Genomic DNA, 25,995 nt, shown 5'->3' with positions numbered 1-25,995 from the left:
TTGTCCATGTGATCTTTAGCAAACTGCAGACGAGCAGCAGTGTTCTTTTTGGACAGCAGTGGCTTTCTCTTTGCAACCCTGCCATGCACACCATTGTTGTTCAATGTTCTCCTGATGGTGGACTCATGAACATTAACATTAGCCAATGTGAGAGAGGCCTTCAGTTGCTTAAAAGTTACCCTGGGGTCCTTTGTGACCTGGCCAACTATTACACGCCTTGCTCTTGGAGTGATCTTTGTTGGTCGACCACTCCTGGGGAGGGTAACAATGGTCTTGAATTTCCTCCATTTGTACACAATCTGTCTGACTGTGGATTGGTGGAGTCCAAACTCTTTAGAGATGGTTTTGTAACCTTTTCCAGCCTGATGAGCATCAACATCGCTTTTTCTGAGGTCCTCAGAAATCCCCTTTGTTCGTGCCATGATACACTTCCACAAACATGTGAATATCAGACTTTGATAGATCCCTGTTCTTTAAATAAAACAGGGTACCCACTCACACCTGATTGTCATCCCATTGATTGCAAACACCTGACTCTAATTTCACCTTCAAATTAACTGCTAATCCTAGAGGTTCACATACTTTTGCCACTCACAGATTTGTAATACTGGATAATTTTCCTCAATAAATAAATGACCAAGTATAATATTTTTGTCTCATTTGTTTAACTGGGTTCTCTTTATCTACTTTTAGGACTTGTTTGAAAATCTGATGAGGTTTTAGGTCATCTTTATGCAGAAATATAGAAAATTCTAAAGGCTTCACAAACTTCCAAGCACCACTGGATGTGCCAGATTTACCGTCCCTCTCTCCCACTGCCTCTTTTCCCCCAGAGATGCATATAGATGGCAGAAGTCACACTAGAACCGGGCACCCATGACCCATGCTTTAGGCACTTAGGGATATATTAGGGAATAAATAGTGAAGAGAGAAGATGGTAGGCCTGAATGTACATTTTAGTCCACTTTCAGTCTAGACATGACAGTCTCCCAACCTCCCATAACAACCCCCCCAATCCATCCCCCCATCCACTTTTTTTCTCACTCAGCAGTTTAAACCTTAAGAGATTTTATGTGACTACTTTGGAATTAATCATTTTAACATTCGATGGAGTATTGAAGAAGGAGGGGTGTAGGTATCTGTGTGTGTGTGTGTGTGTGTGTGTGTGTGTGTGTGTGTGAAGATAAGCGTGTATTCTCAGGGTTCAAAATGAGTTTATTAAGCAGTAGGCTGGCATGGAGAGACCCAGATTGCTCTGATAAGGCCACGGAGTGAAGGGAGGAATGAAAGTTTCATTTCCTGCTTCCACGAGCTGACGTATCAATGCAATCAGGACACAGGGCTTGTCTAAGCAGAGTGAGTGACAGAGAAGTGTGGGGAGGAAGAAAATGCCGGAATCAAACGTAGGTAAACAAACCATGTGAAATGGAAATGTCTGCAAAGGATACGTTCATGAATCATTCAGATGCCGTATAGATGTCCTATAATGCTTCTAATGGAATACATTTAAAATCACATTTGCATGTAGCCAGAGATGAGACTCAGGAAGCATAATAGGGATTTTGACATGAGATTATTATGCTAAAGAGAATGGCTGTCAAAGGCTACATGTATAGAAGCCAATTGTGTGTGCTATTGTATGCTTTTATTTCCTGTATTATTGAGTAAACAGTCAGTTAAGAAAAAAAGAGAGAAATCATTTTGTGTGCCGCATCCAGATGGAGACAGATAGGTAAAGACAGGAATGGGGAGATGGCTGCATCAGGGAGCTGTACCTGGGTGTTTAATATAGATCCTCTGGTCAGATAAAATAGGCAGAAAAACAGGAGGCTCCCATCATCAGAAGAGCAAGGCTTATAGGAAATTGCTTCAATGGAAAGCACAGTGCGAAGCAGGAGACTGCGTTACCAACATCTCAACGTCAATCCTGTTATCAATTGCATGCATCTATTGCTGAGTTTTTACTCCTGTTCCATGCTTTCTGAATTTTACTGACTGTAGTATTACCAGAGTAGGAGGCTTAACTTAGGAGGATAAAAACTTTAAGAATGACTACAGTTGGGATGTTGTCATATAGGCTGTTGTTACTGTTACTCAAAACTGCATGTATCATGTGTGTATGCAGTGTGTAGGAATGAACAGTGTGAAGTGTTTGCTAAGGCTAGGGCACAGAGTAGGGGGATGGATTAAGCCCTGATGACAAGATAGAGGGCTATTTGTAGAGCTCGTTTCACCATCATAGCTTGCCTGTCATGAAATACATGGGTATGATTAATCAGTGTTACTCACAAGGATTATCTCATTTGCTTTGTTTAATTTACTGATGAGACATCATTTGCGCAACTGTGAACTACACTCACCAGATACTTTAATAGGAACTTGTTCTTGATTCTAAGCTTCCTGTTTTTGGCTGCAGGAGTGGAACCCAATCTGATCTTCTGCTGCTGCATGCTGAAATGCTTTTCTGCTCACCACGGTTGTAAAGAGTTGCTATGAGTTACTATATCCTTCCTGGCAGCTCGAACCAATCTGGCTATTTTCCTGTGACTTCTCATATCAACAAGGTGTTTCCACCCACAGAACTGTCTCTCACTCAGTGTTTTTTGTTTTTTGCACCATTCTGTGTAAACTCTAGAGACTGTTGTGTGTGAAAGCCCCAGGAGATTAGCAGTTTCTAAAATACTCAAACCAGTACATCTGGCACTGACACGCATGCCACAGTGAAAGTCACAGACATCATTATTTTTCCCATTCTGATGTTTGAAGTGAACATTAACTGAATCTCTTGATTTGTACCTGTGTGATTTTATGCATTGTGCTGCTGTCAAGGGATTGGCTGATTAGATAACTGCATAAAACAGCAGGTGTATGGGTGTTCCTAATGCCACACTCAAAACCCGCCGTAAGTGCTTTGGCCACATACGGGTCGCAGGGTTTGGTAGCTCGCAGCCGTGCAGCAGGGTCGTGGTGAACCCGGGGGAAAGTTTGGGGGAGGAATATGGGCAAAGTACTTGTCAAGTACGTGTTGCACGCCTGACTTCCTCAAGGCATGGAAAAGTTGCGCCGTTAGCCCATGGAAAGCATATGTCTGACGCACGTGATCAGTGCGTGTTCAGTGAGTGTGGAGTGCGTGTGACTTGCATTTTACCAGTTTCCTGCGCTAGGAGTACGGGCCGCACTTGTGAAGCCTGTGTGACACATGTGATTAGCACGTGACAATCACTCATGACTTGCATGTGATGCAAGCCAGGAATGGGTATAAAACCAGCGTGTCTGCAGCATTCTGCATCTGTCTTTCGGCTGAAGAGCAATATCGCTTCGTGCTGCTCCTCAGCTTCTATCATCTGCCTATAAGGGTCCAACTCCCTCAATTGTTGCAGCGGTATGGCAACAGCCATCTTCTTCCCTTCTACAGTGCTACACATTACATGATCGGTTCCTTGGTTCCTCCCCAATATATACAGTATACCCAGAGTCTTGCCCCTCGTGTCGCATGTGGGTTGCGTGCGCTGCGTGCATGCCACACATGGGGTGGAAAGTGAGATGTACTTCTGTCTCAGGGGCCACATAAATAGCAAGTGTGGAATACGTGTGTAGTACTTCTGAGGCACGTCACTTGTACAATGACTGTGCGTCACTTGTGCGTCTTACTGTCATCGCAAAGCCCCTACTAGCCGTGCTGCTGACTTGGTTCAGGTGTAGAAAAGGAGTACGGGTCCCGTACATAGTGTATGCGTTCTTGATTTTTCGCAAGACCCGTAGAATTTGCATGTGCAGGACCAAAACTCTCCATGGCCAGTCTGCGACCTTCTACGGCGCTGAACACACGCAAGTGTCGCACAAGTCTCAAACATGGTTTTGCCAAATTTTTTACCATAGACCGCCTGTAATAGCACATACAGCAGGTTGTGAGTGAGCCTTAATAAAGTGCCTGGTGAGTGTATCATACAACATTTTGGCAGATCACACATTTTGGCCATCTTAAAAAAAAAGAAAAAGAAATAGATAAGCACATTCTGAGAACAGGGAGTAGATATGAGTATTTAAGGATGAATATTCTGATGGGAATCGGGAGTAGCTCTTACTTCATGTCAGCTTGGTAATAACATGTAATCTTCTCCTTCCTAGAAAATTAGAATTCTCTGATCTGTATATATATATATATATATATATATATATATATATATATATATATATATATATGTATGTATGTATGTATGTATGTATATGTATATACATTATATACAACCATTCATTCATACATTCATTTGTCCCTGACTGAAACTTCTGGCAGACACTCCCAAACAACCCAGATGGCTTGTCTGTGTTTACCCAGTAAATCTGACCAGCATGACCACCAAGTGATGATCATTTGGCAACTTTGGACCTTCTCTTTCCCTTAGTTCCAAAACATTAACCACAACCTGATCATTGGCCTTTAACACAAGGTATAGAAAGTACACTTATGAGCAACCTTGTCTTTGAATAAAGTGTTCATTATTGATAATCCGGGGATTGTACAGACGTCTAATAATGTTTCACCACACAGGTTCAGATCTGGGAGGGTGTTCCAATTATTCACTTACTACTTCTAGCTTGTCCCACTTAAGTGTGTGGGGTCACTGCTATGTGGACCCTATTGATCCATCCATCCATCCATTGTCTGTAGCCGCTTATCCTGTCCTACAGGGTTGCGGGCAATCTGGAGCAATCTGCAGCTGACTATGGGCGAGAGGCGGGGTACACCTTGGACAAGTCGCCAGGTCATCGCAGGGCTCCCTATTGATCCAATGTCATATTAATTGGAGCATAGTTTTACGCCGGTTGCCCTTCCTGCCTCAACCATCCCATTTCCAGGCTTGGGAAACAACCATTCACACCTATGAACAATTTAGTATACCTAAATGCATGTCTCTGGACTGTGGGAAAAACTGGAGCACCCAGAGGAAACCTGCACAGACATGGAGAGAACACGCAAACTCCACCCACAGAAAGGCCCCTGCCGGCCATTGGGCTCGAACCCAGAACCTTCTTATTGTGTAGTGCTAACCACTGCACCACCATGCCACCTGGGTGGTCCAATTACAACTCTCCAAATATTTCTATCATTCCCAACATGAAATTTAAGTCCCCCTGAAAGATTATGGAGTCAGTAGGAGGCACCCTCTTGAGCACCTGCTTCACCTTCTCAAAAAAGGCTGAATACTGTACACAAACAACAGTCTGAGTTCTCCTTCCTGATACTTGAAATGTTATAGATGCAATTTTCTTGTCCACTGGGAAAAACTCCAACTCCCAGGCCCTTAGCCTGGGACTGATGAGTATCCACACACCTGTCTGATGGCCTTCTGTGGGAACCCTGCAGTAGGAGACAGATCACCACCCCATCTACCTATTTGGTACTGGAGCCCTTATTGTGTATTGATGTAAGGCAGACAATATCTAGTTAATTGTCTTGTCCATCTAAGGCTGTCCATGTCACGCCAACTGCCCGACTGGCACTGCACCTTAACTACACCCTTCATCTTGCAGATATACCCACAGATTGTCATTTCAGACTGAGCTCAACTGGTTTATGGGGGTGATCCAGATACCGAGTGCTCACCTAGGATCGCTCTTTGTCTGACCTCTCCCCTCAGATCTGTTCACCAAAGGTGGCTCGACTGGTAGCATTAAACTCCCAGTCACATAGCTCTGAAGTTCACCCAAGTACACAGACCCCTTCACAATGACAAGGTCTATTTCATAAAGGGTATAAGACGGTACCCAGAACTAAATGGATGGACAGAGGACAAAGAAGAGACAAAATCTCTTAAAAATAATAGAGAAAATATTCTCAGAAACAGTCTTGGGAGAGTTCATGAAGTATAATTAAACTCTAGTTCATGTGAACAGCCACGCTGAAAATATTAAATAAACAATGTCAGTGAGCTAATGGTTACTTTGACTAATAGAATTTGGATGAACTGCACTCCTTAATTTCAAGGAGAATTCATTAGGAAATACCTCATAATTAATGTCTTGTTTTACTGCTGAAAACAGCAAGCAATAATTTCTTTTTCTTAACACCTGTCTAAGAAATTCTGCCAAATAAATAAAACAGATGTTGCATAAATGTTAAGAAATGAGTCACACCAAACAATCAGATTGGAGTTTCCATTTGTTTGTTTGTAATTAGCTTGTAAAGCTTTTCATATATATTTTAAAGGGATCATTGATATGCAATTAACAGTTTTATAGAATATGGATAATTAGGACTATGACAATGTGATATCTGTATCGGGATAAAGCACAACACAATATGCTTTTCCAAAATACTCTTAAGAGTATCAATGCTTTTATAACAAAGCCAACTTAATATTGAGAGTAACAATGAACTAAGTAGATGTTTAAAATTTTCTTTGTTAAATCATTTATTTGGAAATTTAAATAAAATATTTTAAACATTAATTAATTCAGTAATATTCAGTAACTGCTTTATCCTGATCTGGGTCATGGTGCATCCTGAGTCTATCCCAGGAACAGTGTGTGAGAGGTGGGAATATACCCTGGATGGGACTCTAGTTTATCGCAAGGTGCCATTTGTACATGCATTCATACTTAGGGCAATCAATTTCACCATCACCGTGTTTTTGGAAGATGAGGAAAATTCGAGAACCCAGAGACAACTCACATGGAAAACTCTGCATAGACAAGAACCTGAGCTCAGCATCAAACCTGACATCATTGTAGACATTATAGATGTAATAGAGAAATGTATTTGATGTTTATTTATAGTTGTTTTTTTTTATTTTGTGAAATGCTTTTCCCATTTGAACCCTTCACCATAGGCTTACACTTTTAGAAAAGGTTCCTAATAGAACAGACATCTATCTGTGTATAGATTTTGATCTCTAATAAGCAAAGTAGAGGTAACAGTGGCAAGGAAAAACTTCCTGAAACAACATGAGGAAGAAACAATATTCATTAACTATCCAAAAAAACCCTTGTGGAATGATACGCATTATGTATTTTGAAGCATTATAATACGGCAAAAATATTATATCGCCCACCCTGTGCAAGAAAGCAAAATAAATAAAGCACCATCATTATTAATACATATATATTTTTTATTTATCTAATAATTAATATATAATTCATATATATCTTTATTCTATATGCATTCATATAACAGTCATGTAGACATACATCGATAAAGTACAGGAGATTTTACATTGATAGAGTAACTTGTAAAGACAAGAACAAGATAGGTAGGAGGAAGAGGCAACACTATTTTGAGGCACAGACTAAATACATAGAATACATTCTTGTCTACATGCATGTGCGTGCATACACACACACACACACAGATCGAACCATGGCTTTTGGCTTTTCTACATTTACTTAAAGCTCACACATGCTGAAAACTAACGAACATCACACACCCTATACATCTCAGACAGGTTGACAGGTTGTCACATGACAAACACAAACAGCAACACACACACACACACACAGGTACACACTTGCACTTTCAGTCATTTGCTAGTTTTTTTTCCCTCCCCAAAGAAAACCACGTCTTTCGGGTTATAGTTGAACCATTTGTAACAAGCACACTAGTATTTGGTTTCTGCTACCTTGTCATTCACATATAACATGGAAAATAAAGAGTCACTGTGTTGGCTATTGGTGTCTCGTTTCATGAATGAAGAATGCATTACATTAATGCAATTCCACAAATGGTCCAAAATAAGTTTATGTTACATATAAGATGCTGTATTTTGTGGTTTTGATAAACCTGACAACTGTGAGCAGTGACACTCTCCACAATGATAATTACAAAGAGGTGTGATGGATAGATATTTGTTCACCGACACCCAAACACTCATACGTACACACACACCTGTGCAACAAACCAAACCTTGCTTTTTCTCTATCTGAGGAGTTCAAACCTCAAACCGTAAGGATCTGTGAAGTAAATTGAACAGCAATACAAGTCATCTCCAATTATATTTGGCTTCATAAATATATATAAATGTAAAAGCTACCTGAAATGTCAGATGCATATAAAACAAAACTGTTAGTTGGTGGGAGATTCAAATGTCATATTTGATCTGAAAGTGCTAAATAGAGTGAGACATGCATACATTACGTATACTGTCCATTATTGATTTCTTTACGACTTCTAGTCCATTTGTTTGAGAACAATGTAACAAAACATGAGATCACAAAATGGTGACAAAAACCAAAAAGACATTTGTGCTACCAGACTCCTGACTCGAATACCCAATAGATATATCTTTGTGGCAGGTGCCATCTCACACGTACATTGAACGCTGCCACATTTAGGAATGGTGGGAAATAGAGCAGCTGAATTGCTGGATGCAGGAATCCAGCCATCGCATGTTCGGGTTAGAGACTCCTTTGGCAGATCTGGGATATGAAGAAGGGGTGGAATACCCACTTGTGCTACATGTCCAGCAGAGGGCGAAGGGTCTCCACTCACACAGCATTGGTGATGATGATATCTCTGTGCAGGCTATCGATGTTTGCAGGCTCAGGGGTGATGCTTTTCATCAGACGCTGAGGAGCAGAGAATGAGTGAGCATACACACTGCAGACTACAGGAGTCATAAATAAATGAATGAAGGGATGAATTAAAAAAAAACATTCAAGACCAACTAGAAAAACTTAATCTGAGCCAGAAAAGTTCCTAATTAATTCATTTTATCATCAAATGTATAACCCCAATTCCAACCACTGTAAAATATACATAAAAACATAATGCAATGATTTGCAAATCATGGAAACCATGTATTTTATTGAAAGTAGTACAAAGACAACATATCAAATGTTGAAACTGAGAAATTTATTGTTGTTTGAAAAATATACGCTCATTTTGAATTTGTTCCCAGCAACATGTTTCAAAAAAGTTGGGACAGGGGCATCACTGTGTTGCATTACCTCTTCTTTTAACAACACTCTGTACATGTTTAGGAACTGAGGAGAGCAATCGCTGTAGTTCTGAAAGTGAAATATTGTCCCATTCTCGTGTGATATACAATTTCAGTTCAGGGTCTCCTTTGTTGTATTTTGCGCTTCATAATGTGCCAAATGTTTTCAGTAGGTGACAGGTCTGGACTGCAGGCAGACCAGTTTAGCACCTGGACTCTTTTACGATGGAGCCATGCAGTTGTAATACATGCTGAATGTGGTTTGGCATTGTCTTGATGAAATAAGCAAGGCCTTCTCTGAAAAAGATGTCATCTGGATGGCAGCATGTTGCCCCAAAATCTGTGTATATCATTCAGAATTAATGGTATGTTCACAGATGTGCAATCTACCCATGCCATGTGCACTAATGCCCCCATACCATCACAGATGCTGGCTTTTGAACTGTGCAATGATAACAAGTCGGATGGTCCCTCTCCTCTTTAGCTTGGAGGACTCCGTGTTCATGATTTCTAAAAAGAATTTCAAATTTTGATTCATCAGACCACAGGACAGTTTTCCACTTCGTCTCATCCATCAGTAAATGAGCTGGAGCCCAGAGAAGGCAGCGATGTTTCTGGATATTGTTTATATATGGCTTTAACTTGCATTTGTGGATGTAGTGATGAACTGTGTATACAGACGATGGTTTTCAGAAGTGTTTCTGAGCCCCTGCAGCAATTTCCTCTACAGAATCATGTCTGTTTTAAGGCATTGTCATCTGAGAGCCTGAAGCTCAGGGGCAACCCATGTTGGTTTTCAGCCTTGTCCCTTGCGTACAGAGATTTCTCCAGATTCTCTGAATCTTTTAATGATATTATGTACCATAGATGACGTGATCCCCAAATTCTTTGCAATTTTACATTGAGGAATGTTATTTTTAAATTGTTGCACTGTTTCCCCATGCAGTCTTTCACAGAGCGGTGAACCCCTCCCCATCTTTACTTCTGAGAGACTCGGCCTCTCTGGGATGCTCTTTTTATACCCAATCATGTTACTGACCTGTTGCCAATTAACCTAATTATTATTTTTTTTAATTACACAAAATTTCCAGTCTTTTGTTGCCCCTGTGCCAACTTTTTTGAAACATGTTGCTGGCACTAAATTCAAAATGGGCATAGATTTTTCTAAAATCAACAATATTTCTCAGTTTGATCTGTTGCCTTTGTACCATTTTCAATGAAATATAGAGTTTCCATGATTTGCAAAACTTCACATTCTGTTTTTATTTACATTTTACACAGCGTCCCAACTTTTTTTGGAAACATGGTTGTACATGGGACACATGGCATTATGACTGATGCAGTCTGTCAGCCAGACAATTCAAAGGAGTATTTTTGGATGTTCACACACCCTCTGCTTAAACTACAGTGAGTTGTGAGTTGCTTAGTTCTGGTTGGGGCAGAGCTAATTTCCAGGCCAGAAATAATATAAGCCTAAAATGACACATTGGATGACAATATTGTTAATTGTTTTAAAGGTATCTTTTATACATGTACGTATGGTTATTATTGGGCTAGATAGACTTTTGAAGACATTAGAAAGCAGACCTTTAAGGTGCCTCTTCAGTTGAGAAGAACTAACCAAGGATCTCTTTCCACCACAAAAACTGACTTAATAATTTATCTCGAATTCTATTTGCCAAGAAATCTTGTGTAATGGTCTGACAGTACTCTGTCCATGTTCTAAATGTTTTCTCCCACTGATCTCAGCTTAGCTGCACTGCTTCTGGAATTTTAAGACAAAACTGGGAGGGTCTCCAAGAAATGCACTTTTTTTTCCCCATTGCACATGGACTGATGACAAGTGCTTTGTGTTTTCTCAGTCTGGTAAATAATTACGAATAAAATAGCTAAAGGCGTATTCTAATATATGAGTACTGATTAACTGTGCCCATTGTACAATAAATGTAAAACAGCTCTGACTGTTAAACTCCATTATCTCATTAGAGTTAGAGGAAAAGAAGAAATCCTTTCAAACTATGTTCTCCGCTTTATTTTTAGCCCAAGGTATCATTCAGCCAGCCAAAGGACGGCTTAATAAATGAGCCAAAGAAGCAAATGATTAAAGCAGCTTTAAAACCACAGTTATTGATTTTGGAATTGTTTACTTGGATCTAAGGTTAATGGAAGCTCATGTAAGGCATCATTATTATTTGAGTGGGTTGATGTGGTGATCTACAGTGATGCGCCTCTGCACTTTCACCTGAAGTGACAGTGCCCGCCTCAGTTATTGGCACTCCTGTATAGATTAGTTTTAAAAAGGGGGTAGGAGTGAGGGTTTGAGACAAAATCAACCTTTTGGTGAAGTCACTTCATCTCACACTAAAAAAAATAGAAAAATCCAACCTTTAATTGAAATAAATTTATTTCGAGAAAAACAAATCCCTCATCAAGAAATAATTATTTTCAACAAAAACACATGTGGCACTATTATTGGCACCCCTGGAAAAATAAATTGTGGACGCAATGTAACTGAAGCACGTTTCCCATTTAAACTGGAGATTTTTTGAGTTGACTGGAGTGTGTAGGAACTTTCAAGCTGTAATCCGTGACTTCCTGATTAACTGGGAAACAAATATGAGGTGACACAGAGGCCAAATTCCCTTAGTCATCCGTCAACATGGGAAAGACAAGAGAAAACACACAAACCAAATGAGGGAGAAGTGTGTTGACTTTTAGAAATTAGGGAATGGTTATTAAAAAAAAGAAGAAAAAAGCTACTCACCTAAAAATGTCCATTTCTACTGTTAGGGCAATAATAAAAAAAAGTGGACACCAACTGGAACTGTTACAAACTTGCCTGGAAGAGGAGCCAAGTTTATTTTGCCCCCATGTACAGTGGTGAGGATGGTAAATGAGGTTAAAAATAAATAAATAAATAAATAAATAAAAATCCTCAAGAATCCCCAAGGATGTGGTTGGTGGATTACAAGAAAAAGTAAAATCTTGGGGTTTCCAAAACCACCATCAGATGCCACCTCTACGCCAATGGATTATTTGGTATGCCAGAAAAAAAAGCCTTTTTTGTCAGTTAACCACAAATGTAAGCACATGAAGCTTACGAAATGCTACTACAACTTTGACTGGAATCATGTTCTCTGGTCTGATGTTACAAAAATGGAGCATTTTTGGCAATAAACACTCAAGGTGGGTTTGGCGTAAAAAGAAGGATGGCTATCATGAAAAGAACCCGATTCCAATTATAAAATATGGTGGAAGTTCTGTGATGTTTTGGGGCTGTCTTTCCTCCAAAGCCCCTGGAAACCTTGTTAGGGTACATGGCATCATGGACTCCATGAAATACCAGGACATTTTAAATCAAAATCTGGCTGCCTCTGCCAGGAAACTAAAACTGGGTCATCATTGGATCTTCTAGCAGGACAATGATCCGAAGCATATGTCCAAATCAACACAAAAATGGTTAACTGACAACAGATTCAAGCTTCTGCCCTGGCCATCTCAGTCCCCTGACCTGAACCCCATTGAGAACCTGTGGGGTGAGCTGAAGAGGAGAGAGAGCACAAGAGAGGGCTGAGGACCCTGGATGATTTGGAGAGATTGTGTAAAGAGGAACGGTCTCAGATGCCCTGCTCTGTATCTCCAACCTTATAAAATGTTATAGGAGAGACTCAGTGCTGTTTTACTGCAAAGGGGGGTCATACAATGTATTAAATGCAGAGGTGCCAATAATTGTAGCACATGTGTTTTTGTTGAAAATAATTATTTCTTGATGACGGATTTGTTTTTCTCTGAATAAATTTATTCCAATTAAAGGTTGGATTTTTCTCATTTTTTTCAGTGTGAGATGAAGCTACTTCACCCAAAGGTGGATTTTTTTGTAACCCTTTTTACTGATCTTTACAAGTGGTGCCAATAATTATGGAGGGCACTGTACCTCACCAGCAATACTGCCTCTGTTGACGTTTGTCATTTTTAATGAGATAACAATATTCAGTTTGGTATATAATAGTGGCAAAAGGGGAAAAACATATAAACTGGAAAATACAGATGTTACCATTTTCCATGCATTTACATATTTTCTTTAGCTTTTATTTATAACCAGAGTCCAGTAAAGCATAGCTAACACCAATATTTTAATAATATTTTAGAAATAGAGTGTAAATAACAGCCATTACCCTTGCAACAATAACCAGTTAGTGAGTGCAGAGACTACTACTGTGTCTGAAATGGTGCCTTACAGTGCACTATGGGTATATTGTGCTCGGTAGGGAATGTTTTTTGGAACCAAGCTACTGCAGAGCCCTGGATATTCATCAATAAAATTTCATTTATTTACTTTCCCAAATAATGCACTATATGTTGAACAGGGTGTGATTTTGGAAATTATTAACACCTACAGGACACCTGCAGGGTTTTGTCCCGATGCTAATATAACACACCTGAAACCGTTAATCAAAACCTCAAAATGTTAGTGCCAAGTGTGTTAGAAATGAAAATTCAGTCTGAGTTGCTCCTACCTGACCTCTCTTACACCAAGGACGTCTGTCTTTACCGCCAGGTAACAGCTGTAAGGCTAAACACACATCCTATCTGACACCCGCTTTCATCACCATTGTGTATTTAAGGCATATGCAAACATGCTTTGCTCGTCCTAGCTGACAGCTCCATCAAAGCAGACGGACAAGAAGCAGGACGGCAGTGGCATCTGGACCGTGCTCGCACCTCTCGTCACGTCTCATGGCGACCAAATGGATAACGTGAGTCACTGTCTTATGATAGTGTGTTGATCTAATTTACCTGAATGTCATCTTTCTCATATGTATGCAACTGCGTAATGACAGATGGGGTTAGGTGCTGTTGTTTCTGCTGCTGGTGTACCTGTTTGAAGGTCCCTTTGGCAGTGAGCAGATGGTAGACCATGTAGGAAGGCACGCAAATGAAAGAAGAGACACCAATGCAGTAGCCCAGTACAGTGGTCCAGAATGGGTACACGTAATTAAAGAGCTTCACCACAGGAGGGAAGGCTAGAAAACTTCCAATGATGAACTATAAACAAATAAAACATAGAACAAGTAAGCATGTTTGATGGGAAATGTTTCGTGGTATCTTAATTGATGTACGGGACAATTAGGTTATTATTATGGGAAAAGGTTACATTTGCAAAATACCTGATTTGGCATTACTGTTTTGGGTCCATAGTTGCTCTTAATACTCAAAATACATGACACAAAATGCAACACTGCAATAATTTAAATCAGCATGAGCTAGATTATTAATTATTCATCAATTCTACCTGAACTGAATTGGTGTAAAAGAGATGTGACTCGAGGTAAGGTGGATCGGCAACTGGGATGGCCACACCCCTGTGTATTAGTCCTAACTGATTACATTTAATATTACTCAGCACAGTGGCATGGTGGTGTAGTGGTTAACGCTGTCGCCTCGCAGCAAAAAGGTCCAGGTTCGTGGCCGGCGAGGGCCTTTTTGTGCGGAGTTTGCACGTTCTCCCCATGTCTGCGTGGGTTTCCTCCGGGTGCTCCAGTTTCCCCCAAAGACATGCAGGTTAGGTTAACTGGTGACTCTAAATTGACCGTAGGTGTGAATGTGAGTGTGAATGGTTGTCTGTGTCTATGTATCAGCCCTGTGATGACCTGGCGACTTGTCCAGGGTGTACCCCGCCTTTCGCCCATAGTCAGCTGGGATAGACTCCAGCTTGCCTGCGACCCTGTAGAACAGGATAAAGCGGCTAGAGATAATGAGATAACTCAGCACCATTGTATCTGTTTTTTTAATTTATTTATTTTTTTTACTTTCACATCTGGGCACTTTCATGCTTTTTTCCAAACCCATTACTGTTTAGCAAAATCATGTGAAGTTTAGGGAATTGATCTGTAAAATCAAATGAATTTGGGTACAAACTGTACCATGCAATCATCTAACTTAGGGTTGTTATTTGAATAGCAGGCTTGTTTGAACTTGTCAAGTAATTTCCTGTTTCAGCTTCAACACTGGCAGGAAAATGTATACTGTGATCTGCAGATAAGATATAATCACGGGTGCAGATAGAGGGGGGTTCGTCCCACCCAGATTTAAATTCACCTCGTTCGGTCCCCCCCACTTATAGGGAGGAAAAAACGTCTATGCTGTCTTTCTTTGCATAAGGCAAACCTCACGGAAAAAATCAAAAGACTAATTACCATTCGGTTTATTGAGGTGCACAGCAGTGTATACATAGTTGCAACTGCACAGACTGCACAGGTTGCGAGCTCGAGCTTGGTTGCAATGGTTACCCACAAGTTTGACAGGCATATCGGGGACAGCTCCTCCTAGTTCAGGACCCCAACACGGCATGACGAAGGGTGCCAAAAGGCAGAAAACGATTGCATCGTTAAAAAAAAAAAAAAAACGACTGTAAGTAAACTGTGCCTTACTTTATCATATCACCTTGCAATTTTTTGATAGTCTGGTCAAAGTAATGTCGTAGTGAAAGTAAAATCGTACGGAGTAAAGATGTCTTTCTGGTAGCCTCCTTCTTTCGGTGGTAGCCTGTAGATACAGTGCTCAGAAGGCAGTTTTAATGTTTAATCTGGCGTTCCCTGCCATAATTTCAGTGAGCATAGTGTTTCATAAGGAAAAATTTGCGAAGAGTTGTTGACTGACTGCCGCTCACGCAACACACAGGCATAGTTAGAAAGTCAGGATGCACTGGTTTACACTTTACACACACACACGTAGCCCAGCCTCTCGCTATGTTTAACAGTTGGAACTTAGCGGTTTTAAAACTAGTTTTGCAGTTTTGCAATTTCTGTGCGTGATGATAATGTGTAAACTTTGGATTTCCATAGGCTATGTTAAAATGTTATCATTGTCCTGGCCTGCAGGTAGTTCCTGGTGATGGCAGTGAGGGAGGTGAAATAACATGTATACACACTACCGTTCAAAAGTTTGGGGTCACCCAGACAATTTTGTGTTTTCCATGAAAAGTCACACTTTTATTTACCACCATAAGTTGTAAAATGAATAGAAAATATAGTCAAGACATTTTTCTGGCCATTTTGAGCATTTAATCGACCCCACAAATGTGATGCTCCAGAAACTCAATCTGCTCAAAGGAAGGTCAGTTTTATAGCTTCTCTAAAGAGCTCAACTGTTTTTAGCTGTGCTAACATGATTGTAAAAGGGTTTTCTAATCATCCATTAGCCTTCTGAGGCAATGAGCAAACACATTGTACCATTAGAACACTGGAGTGACAGTTGCTGGAAATGGGCCTCTATACACCTATGGAGATATTGCACCAAAAACCAGACATTTGCAGCTAGAATAGTCATTTACCACATTAGCAATGTATAGAGTGTATTTCTGATTAGTTTAAAGTGATCTTCATTGAAAAGAACAGTGCTTTTCTTTCAAAAATAAGGACATTTCAAAGTGACCCAAAACTTTTGAACGGTAGTGTGTGTGTGTGTGTATATATACACACACACATATATATATATATATATATATATATATATATATATATATATATATATATATATATATATATATATATATATATATACACACAAAATGGAATCATTTGCTGACAGCTCAGTCCCCCCCAGTTCAAAAATCCTATCTGCGCCCCTGGATATAATGCCTTCTAGATAATGCATTCAAACTTATAAATGAGTGTTGTATAAAAGTGAGTAGCTTCAACCGAAAAGCTTTATCTGAACTGTTCTGTCAAGTAAACGCAAAAAACCTTGCACTGATGTACCTGTTCGCTCCAGTTTTCCCCTCTTACTGTCTTACCATGTCATAAAGGCTAAGGAATATAGTGATGTGAGTGTGTTTTGGACTTGTTTCATTTGTAGCTGGACTGACCAGTAGGAAGCAAGGGCAGATGGCCACCCAACACACCCTCCAAAACAGACCAGGGGAGAAGCCAAGCATCAGCTGCACGTCATTGCAGAAACGCGTTGTCCCTAGACACACACATAGACACACAGTAAGGCCACATAATATAGTACCGAACCACAGAAGATTTTCTAGATGGCTCTGTGAAAATTCAGGTATTCACCATAAAACCAGGAAACAGCAATGACTTCGAGGAAGACGACAGTGATGACAGCAGGGCCTGTTGCATATTCTTCGAACAGTTTCACCACGAATGCCCCTCCCTATATCAACACCATACTGGTAACAACACTTAACTAATGAAGTTCTCTAATAATAAATACTTTTTTAATTTGTTATGGTTCCCAGAATACATTCTCATTGTTATTTCAAAGCAGAGTGGAATGTCAGAGAACTCACATAGGTAAGTGTGGAGAGAGCTCCCAGGTAGCAGACACACACCAGACCAAGAACAAACCACTCTCTTCTGCGGGCGAACAGGTGGGGAAACTCATCCAAGACAGCAGTGATAACTCCTTCCAGCCCAGCAAACTGCAGGTGGAGATGTAAATGATGCTAATAAAGTGGGTGCCACTGGTTACACAATGCAGACACTGGCATTAACTATAACTATAACAAACACACACTCACAGCTCAGTGCATTCTGACAAATCCAAGTGTTGAGCAGGAACAAAGACCAGACCCACCAATAATCTCATTAGTGCATCGTGATAAGCACATGCTGTCATTCATTGTGGCTGTTTACCACAGAAACTGTACGAGTGGTTTCATATGATCCTTTAGGGAAGAGGCATTTAGAAGGGCAAACCAGGGACAGCAGAGAGTGACCAACAACCTAAGCACAGCAATTGGCAGACAATACTGTGTCGGCCAACATGTTGTGCTCTTGGCTGAAAAGCTAAATGCTTACTAAAAACCTGCTTAGGGCTCCACATACTATTATTAAGATAGGCTGAAAGAGCTGGGCTAATTAACAAGTGGGACAGAGAGACTGACCGTGCTATCTAATCCCAGCATGATGATCATGAGGAAGAAAATAATGGCAAGGAAAGTGCTAGCAGGCATGTTGGAGATGGCCTCGGCATAGACGATGAAAAGTAGACTGGGACCTTTAACAAGAGGCAAATTTGAAGAAGAACTTCATTAGACAATGCAGCAACAGAGTCCAAGCTTTTGTGTACTCTTAACACACATATATCTCTTCGGCATGTTTTATAGAAAGCCAATGAGGAAACAGAATGTTGTGTCTTTACATTTAAGATGTTGGTACAAATAAAGCTTCTGGTTCTCACCAGCATCCTTTGCGACTGTCTCCACCCTCTCCTTCCGCATCTCAGCCATGTATCCAAGTACGGTGAAGATCACGAAGCCTGACATGAAGCTGGTCAGACAGTTCACTGAGCTCGTCAGCAATGCATCTCTGAGACACAAATAAAACCTATTTACAGAATTCTGTCTTTTTCGTTATTTAATGAGTTAATTAAAGCTAATTCGGTAAATATTCACATTATAATATGGTGTAAACGATGTACAAATCACTAATCTGTTTATATTTAGCATTATAATGGTCATATTTTGAATTTTTAAATTATATACATCAAACATTATTTAATATTGACAAAATGATCCATTAGTAGTGGGCTTTGAGAAACAACCAAGAGCAGATAAGATCAGATCTTTAATATTTGAAATCGTATAGCCGTGTACTTGTAACAGTTGTTGTGAAAGGGATTGTAGCTGGCAAAGGCTAGGAGCACACCAAAACCTGGACCCAGAGAGAAGAAGATCTGGGCTGCTGCATCAATCCAAACCTAACAAACAAAGAGAAGGAGAGAAATTTGATCATGGAAAAGTTGAGGACAATATCAGATACAATATCACAATATAAAAAGTCTCGCTAAGGATCGAGCTTGCTTTTAGATTGTTTGTCTTTTCACCGTAGTGGTCAGGAGCTTCTCCCAGTTAGGCTTCAGGTAGAAGACAACGCCTCTCCATGCTCCAGGCAGAGTGGCACCTCGCACTAGAAGGATCAACAGAACCACATATGGAAGGGTTGCTGTCACCCATACTACCTACCAGAGAAAAGAATGCATAAGTTAGATAGCATATGATATGATATGATATATGATATGATATGATATGATATGAGCGCTGGGACCTTCTGTCCATGGCTATTACTGGACTCCTGGCCCAAGAAGGCTATAGCAATGCTAAGGTTCATTTTAGTAATAGGGCTGCGAACTCCGAGACTGTTGCACCACTTGGAAGCCCCATGAGTTAAGGTTTAAATCTTTCCTATGTCGTTCTTTCTTCTCACCTTGCCAGAGGTCTTAACTCCCTTCCAGATGCTGAAGTAGACGATGGTGAAGATGAAGAGCAGACAGAGCGCCAGCTGCCAGCTCACTGCACCCAGCTGATGAAGACCTGGGGACAGGTGCAGCTGCAAAACCTTCCGTCTGAGACATTGAGAGAGAGAGAGAGAGAGAGAGAGGTAAGTAAAAATAGAGTAGAGAAGGTGCACACATTGGTGAGGGAACATAAAAGTGATATTTTTAATAGCAGAATCATAAAACAGTGGAAACTGAAGATGAATTGGAGTGCTGAGAGAAGGGGTGATGAGACCCAACTCACAATTCAAAGTCAAAGTGAAACCCATTTCTTGAACATTTCTGTTTTATTTATTTGAAACAGGAAATTCCTGCTGATATAGCAAGATAAGCTTATTGGCCCCCAGTGTGGAATAAGCCTTAACCTCAACAAAGTCTGCAAATCTCCCCTAAATCATCAGAATAAAGTGAAGCTAACCAGTCCAAACCGGTTTCAATCTACAAAAGACATTAATATTTGCTCTTCTAATGTGAGAGATTGTTCATTTTTATGTCTCATCCATAACTCTACATGGTTATAATCTATATGAAACTTTCTGCTGTTACTGAGGAACTGGGTTTTTTTCCTTCATGCTAATCCTGCCTCGCTCACTCTCTGACTTTCTCTGTAGGCTCCTGGCACTTACATGCACTTACGTATAGAACTCCTCGGCAGGCGACATGGATTCATTGGTCCAGGAAATGTTGCTATCAGTGAATAGATACTGCTTGCAGTTGGCCGTGTTCCAGGAATTTTTGCATGTCGCCCACGGAAGCGTTGAGTTGAAAGAAGACAACAGGTAATACAGAGCCCAGGCCATGATGGTGTTGTAGTAGAAGGCGATGTACAGCGCTATAATGCAGATGGCAAAACCAATACCTACAAAAGAGACGCAGGAAAAGAAGTTCATCTGCTTCGCTCTGCTTCAAGCGGCTTCCACTTCAGAAAGAGACAGGCTGATGACATTTAGGACAGTTCAATAAACTCGAAGTTCTATATAAGTTGGCATTTTGTATGGGAAATGTGACAATTTCCATAACAGAGAGTACAACAGCTATCAACAAAGCAGCACACAAGCACGAAAGAGAGCATTATCGGTTTCGTCGCTCCCATCCTTTCCATCTAGCACCAGTCAGCTTGGTGCAACTTAGACTGCTTTTCTAGTCATAAAAGTAGGAAGGTGCCGATATAAAATTTTCATATCATGCTAATTCCTTATCCTTTTTTTTAATCAATGTGTGTGAAATTAGCCTTACTGTATATTGTACTAGAAAAATCTTGTACTTGTTTTACTGGGCAGCATTTTACGTGAAAAGGAACCTTGAAAGCTGCATCAAAAATGCAAAAACCAGGAATGATATTCTGCAGTGCCGATAATATCAATATTCAGTGTGCTGAATACAAACAACTTTATTATAAACCGATATTATTTGGACATGCCTTCTCAGATGTGTGAGCTGTGAAAGAGAGAGAGAGAGAGAGAGAGAGAGAGAGAGAGAGAGAAGTCTTACCTTTGAAGATAGGGCAAATGTGTTTCCAGATGGATATGCAGCCACTGCGGTGGAACTGCCCGAGTGCCAGCTCCATGTAGAACAGAGGAACCCCGCCAAACACTGCCATTAACAGGTAAGGCAACAGGAATGCACCTGGATGAATAGTTGGGACAGGAATACTTTAGAGAACAGCAGTTAGTCAACAGGCTTAAACATGTGATAAATGCTTGAATTCTCTGGAACTGAGGAAAAACCTCAATTTTAATTTCATTCATTCATATCAAAAGGTGATTTTAAAAATCCGTGAAAAAACAAAAATGAAAAATGGAAACGTGTGCATGTTTCACCCTGCAAAAGTAAAGAGTGGTAGAGAAAGGCAGCACAAGTTCAGAAAAACCTTCCTGTTTGATTAAAGCTTTATTTTTGTGATTTTGACATGAGTGCAAAGATAGCAGCTGATTTAGTAGCTGTGAGGCAGGTTATTAAACAATAAGAGATTGAAGTCCCTCTCATGAAAGCCACAATTAGAGTTGGTAGTAGCGAGTGTATCCCTAGCTGCTCTATCTCTCTCTCGCCCTCCCATCTTGCATGGTCAAACAGGAAATTACAAAGATTTTATTATTTCAAATTCAAAGGAAGGAGGCTGAATCCTGTTTGGAGTAAGAACGTGAGCGGTCGAGTATAAAGAAGAGAAAGAACAGCAGAGTTCCCTATTGAAAAAACAAAACAAAACACACTGTCTATTTGTTCTCGCTAAAGCACACAGAATCTAATCGATCATGTTTCAGAAAAGAAACACAAATCTTTCTGACAAGTTCTTGTGATCATTAAGTTGCTCTTGGGTTCAGTCGGGCTCGAGATTACCACTGGCAGAATGTCATGCGTGAAATGGTGACTGCTGACTGTCAGGTGGTGTAAATGTTTTGTTCCGTCCTCTGCCTATAAACTCACCCCCTCCATTCTGGTAGCAGATGTACGGGAAGCGCCACACATTGCCCAGGTCCACTGCGTAGCCAATAACCGACAGAAGGAAATCCACCTTCTTACTCCATGTCTCCCTGGGCGGATCCAGACTGGTCTGCTGGACCACAAGCGTCCTGAATCCCCCAGGAGCACTTGTCCTGTCCCCGATAGCCCCAGTGCCTTCCCTTGGGCTCTGAGCTGATGTGCTGGGGTATCCATTTGAGACCTGTGTGGGCCCAGAGACTGGTTTCTGTCCTTTCTCAGCAATGCTGCCATCCACCAACCTGCCATTCTCTTCAGATTTGTCCCTCTCATCTTGTTCCTCTTGGTTCATCATCACTGCCTGTTTCATCTCCATGGTCAAGGGTGAGATGCTGTGATGGGCTCTGATGAAAGTTTTCTAGCACTGGCTGATATGGGGCCCATGAGGGGATTCAGACGATGGAGAAGAAAAGTTGGACTGGCAGATCAGGAGAATGTAACTATAGCAGCAATGGACCTGATTGTTTAGTCCACTTTAACAACCTCCGACAAACCCCTCCTGCAAAAAAGAAAAGAAAGAAAGAAAGAAAGAAAGAAAGAAAGAAAGAAAGAAAGAAAGAAAAAGATAATTTTATAGGGAACTTCAGAATGTTGACACTTTCCATTTTTTAATTTTTCACAAGTCCACACTAGTGACATAGAAAATATACAATCCAGTCCAGCAATTACTTATCTGACTGCTGTGAGTCCAAACAAATTGCATCTAATATGAATCACGCACAGACTCGGCAACATGGGGTTAAAAACTGTAAAAAGCAAAATAAATAAAATAAAACAAAACAAAAACCAACCAACCAACCAAACAACAACAAACAAAACAACCCGGGAGGGTATTTGTACAAGCCTGTACAAAATTACACCCAGGGGACCTACCGGAACGCATTTATTTATTTTATTTCCACTTGACATTGCTGGTGTTGCTGAAATTAACGTGAGGCATTTGAAATGCCTGGTCTTTGCCTTTATTTGAAACAAAGACAAACAGAGAAATTAGGAAATGAAAACTTGAGAAAAGAAGTTGTGAAATATGAACAAGAATGCGTACCTCAGCTGAAACTATACTGGACAAATAAACTTTAAAGACATGACATCAGTGCTTTCCTGCTGTTTTTACAGCAAGCAATGAATTATTTATAATAACGGGAAATCAAGAGGTGTCAAGAGCTTGAGGGGAAATTAAGAATGAAATTGAGAAACCAAACTGCAGTACACCAAGGGTCATTTGTAAGCATTAATGAAATTATTTCTTTGTTCGGAAATGACAAATTTAATATAATTGTCTGAAATCAGTTACAACAGCTCTTGCAAAGCAACAATAGAGCAATGAATACCCTCATGCCTCCTCTTATTTCATTAATTTATTTATTTGTTTTCACAAGACAGAAGGTAGTTGTGTCCTGATCTTTCACTTTCTTTGCCAGAAAAAGAAATGAATCTAAAATACCCATAATGATACTTTAAACAATATCAACCTTAAACAATATTCTCTTAAAAAAAGAATACCCTTTTAAAACATCTAAACCATTTGGCACAGCAGTTTGCCCACACATGCATTTCATAAAGTTTCCAGTGGAAGCAGGTTTCCAATGTTCCTTCGGCTCGACGTTTTTATTAGGCATTCATAACGATTAATTGTGTACAACCAAACCATCTCCACCTAAATTTCCTCTTAATTATTTTTTAATGGTAATAGCCGGTGTGGTGAAGGTGGAAAGTGTTACACAAACAATCAGCACACAGCTTGATTTATGCACAGTTACCATTATTACAGTTTAATATATTAAATAAGACTTTCCTTAACGCATACACTACCGTTCAAAATTTTGGGGTCACTTTGAAATGTCCTTATTTTTGAAAGAAAAGCACTGTTCTTTTCAATGAAGATCACTTTAAACTAATCAGAAATACACACTATACATTGCTAATGTGGTAAATGACTATTCTAGCTGCAAATGTCTGGTTTTTGGTGCAATATCTCCATAGGTGTATAGAGGCCCATTTCCAGCAACTCTCACTCCAGTGTTCTAATGGTACAATGTGTTTGCTCATTGCCTCAGAAGGCTAATGGATGATTAGAAAACCCTTTTACAATCATGTTAGCACAGCTGAAAACAGTTGAGCTCTTTAGAGAAGCTATAAAACTGACCTTCCTTTGAGCAGATTGAGTTTCTGGAGCATCACATTTGTGGGGTCGATTAAATGCTCAAAATGGCCAGAAAAATGTCTTGACTATATTTTCTATTCATTTTACAACTTATGGTGGTAAATAAAAGTGTGACTTTTCATGGAAAACACAAAATTGTCTGGGTGACCCCAAACTTTTGAACGGTAGTGTAGTCCCTGAGTACCACAATAGAACACAAGGGCTCAATACATTTAAACGAGAAACTCTATCTGGTCTTTAAAAAGAGCCAGCGCAAAATGAAAAATTATTTTTCTTTCACCCTGGAGGAAAGCTAAACCGTCATCGAAATACGACTAAAATATGTTTACAGATGGCAGCCTTGAGAGAAATAAATAGAAACCACTTGCGTACATTTCTAATTGTTTCAGCCTGAAAAATTTGTTTAAACAGCAAATTTCCCAACTGATTTCACTTCAGATAATGGAAGAGTCCTCATTTCATGCGCTTATATTCAAGAGGCTCGATTTTAATTTACTTTATCGGATCCAGTTGGACCTTGTTCTGTTCTGGTTATTGCTATTCTTCCTATCAGGAGTCCAAAATGTTGAAACACTCCCCCCCCAAAAAAAAAAAAAATATTATGTCAACTATAATTCAAATGATATCATTTTATCATTAGTCACCAAGAAGTTAACACCCTGAGGCACTGGAATCAAAGATTGATTTTTTTTTTTTTTAAATACACTTAAATCAGTCTCAACATATTTTTAAATAAGCATCAAGTTGTCCATCAGTCTATTGGTTTGTGCAATTATTTCTCAATTTTGATTTTGCTTTAAATGCAACTGAGAGAGGAATCTAGAGAACACAATAATATTAAACATACATTATACTGTATGTGAATGCCCATAGTATTATTATAACCTGCAGGAGATCGCTTTGTGCATCATCACATCATGGCACATTGCTACAGTTCCCACAATGTTCAAAAAATGATGAAAAAAATCATTCTGAACTACTTCATATTTTTGGCAAAAGTTAACTATTCAGCATTGTCACATCCTTAATCACTTTCCACAAAGTTACCACAAGCACATCCGTCAGCAATTTCAGTTCATAGAGCGTATCAAGATAACACACTGAGAAGCATGCAAACACACACAAGTAAAAACCTGTCACCCAATTTTTTTTTACATTTTTTTTTTTTTTTGGCAAACACGTTTCTATACACAGCATGCGCAGTACAACCCTACCGTGCAGAAGTAGAGTGGATCTGTGGGGGTCTGTGTGTGCTGGGCTGGTGCTCACTCACCGACCCTGGGAGCCAAGTGCATAAGACACACCTCCCTAACCCTCCTGCACAGATACTCACTCTCTCTCTCTCTCTCTCTCGCTCCTTCTCTCTCTGCTCCTGTCCTGTTGTGTACATGACGTGGTGTGCACTCAGGTGATGTACTCTGGACTCTTCTTTTACTTCCTCTCCATACGTCGTTATTTACAATGAACTACACACAGGTTTACAATGCTGATCTTCATTTTTCTGGTATGCGAGTTACATGGACAGCAGGAAACTTCTCAGATGAATTTGTTATGCAAATCAAAGTCTAGGTAGAGTGATTATACAAAATGAAACAGTAAGTAAATCCTTTACAGGACTGTGACAATACACAGCGAGAGTACTACTAATAAAGCTGGTAAAACTACCACATAAAATCCTTTTACAGAAAGTTCACATCTGTAACAGGAATTCAGGAATTTCCAGAATGGGGCCTTTTCATAATATGATCTAGTATTATAAAATACATACTGTGCTCATACTAAAATAAAAACCCCAAAGCCCTTAATTTGCTTAACTTCAATCCACGGAAAAAAAATATTAATAGGAATTTCAGGGCAAGGTACTTGAATTTCCATCTGATACTTTGGCATGTATTAAATCAGGGCTGACCCAGATTCTAATAATCCTACTGAGATTTCTCTTTCTTATTCCATCCATCTTACATTGGTTCCAGTATCAAAACAAGGAGCTGACTGTTTATTTCTTTTTAAATTGACAGAATAATTATTTTTCTTCCGCCTCCTTGTCCAGCACTATTGCCAGGTTGGGGTCCATGTGGACCCTTGAAGCACAGTTTTTACACCAGATGCCCTTCCTGCTGCAACCCTCCCATT

The 25,995-nt window shown here is 39.9% G+C and overlaps 1 protein-coding gene and 1 long non-coding RNA gene across 3 annotated transcripts; one reads left to right on the top strand and one right to left on the bottom strand.

Annotated features, from left to right (window-relative positions):
- Nucleotides 1-7,088: 7,088 nt before the first annotated feature.
- Nucleotides 7,089-25,177, bottom strand: slc6a4a (solute carrier family 6 member 4a). Its single transcript, XM_060944083.1, has 14 exons — nt 25,077-25,177; nt 21,645-22,197; nt 20,712-20,846; nt 19,857-20,079; nt 19,151-19,289; nt 18,771-18,905; nt 18,541-18,644; nt 18,126-18,253; nt 17,830-17,942; nt 17,233-17,364; nt 16,997-17,096; nt 16,801-16,901; nt 13,812-13,979; nt 7,089-8,562 (listed from the first exon to the last, which is right to left on the bottom strand). Exons 2-14 carry the CDS (start codon nt 22,012-22,014, stop codon nt 8,482-8,484), a joined length of 1,929 nt encoding a protein of 642 aa, XP_060800066.1. The 5' UTR covers nt 22,015-22,197; nt 25,077-25,177; the 3' UTR covers nt 7,089-8,481.
- LOC132901590 (uncharacterized) lies at nt 15,005-24,235 on the top strand. 2 transcript variants are annotated; one of them, XR_009656872.1, is made up of 5 exons: nt 15,005-15,344; nt 16,791-17,115; nt 17,208-19,324; nt 19,525-19,690; nt 19,832-24,235. It is a non-coding gene; the product is annotated as an uncharacterized LOC132901590 (long non-coding RNA). The 2 variants fall into 2 exon arrangements; XR_009656871.1 differs by lacking the exon at nt 19,525-19,690 and having other exon boundaries at nt 15,010-15,344.
- Nucleotides 25,178-25,995: the final 818 nt, after the last annotated feature.

Source organism: Neoarius graeffei, chromosome 17, assembly GCF_027579695.1.
Source record: "Neoarius graeffei isolate fNeoGra1 chromosome 17, fNeoGra1.pri, whole genome shotgun sequence".
In the NCBI taxonomy this organism is placed as follows: Eukaryota; Metazoa; Chordata; class Actinopteri; order Siluriformes; family Ariidae; genus Neoarius; species Neoarius graeffei.
This window is presented reverse-complemented; position numbering and strand designations above follow the sequence as displayed.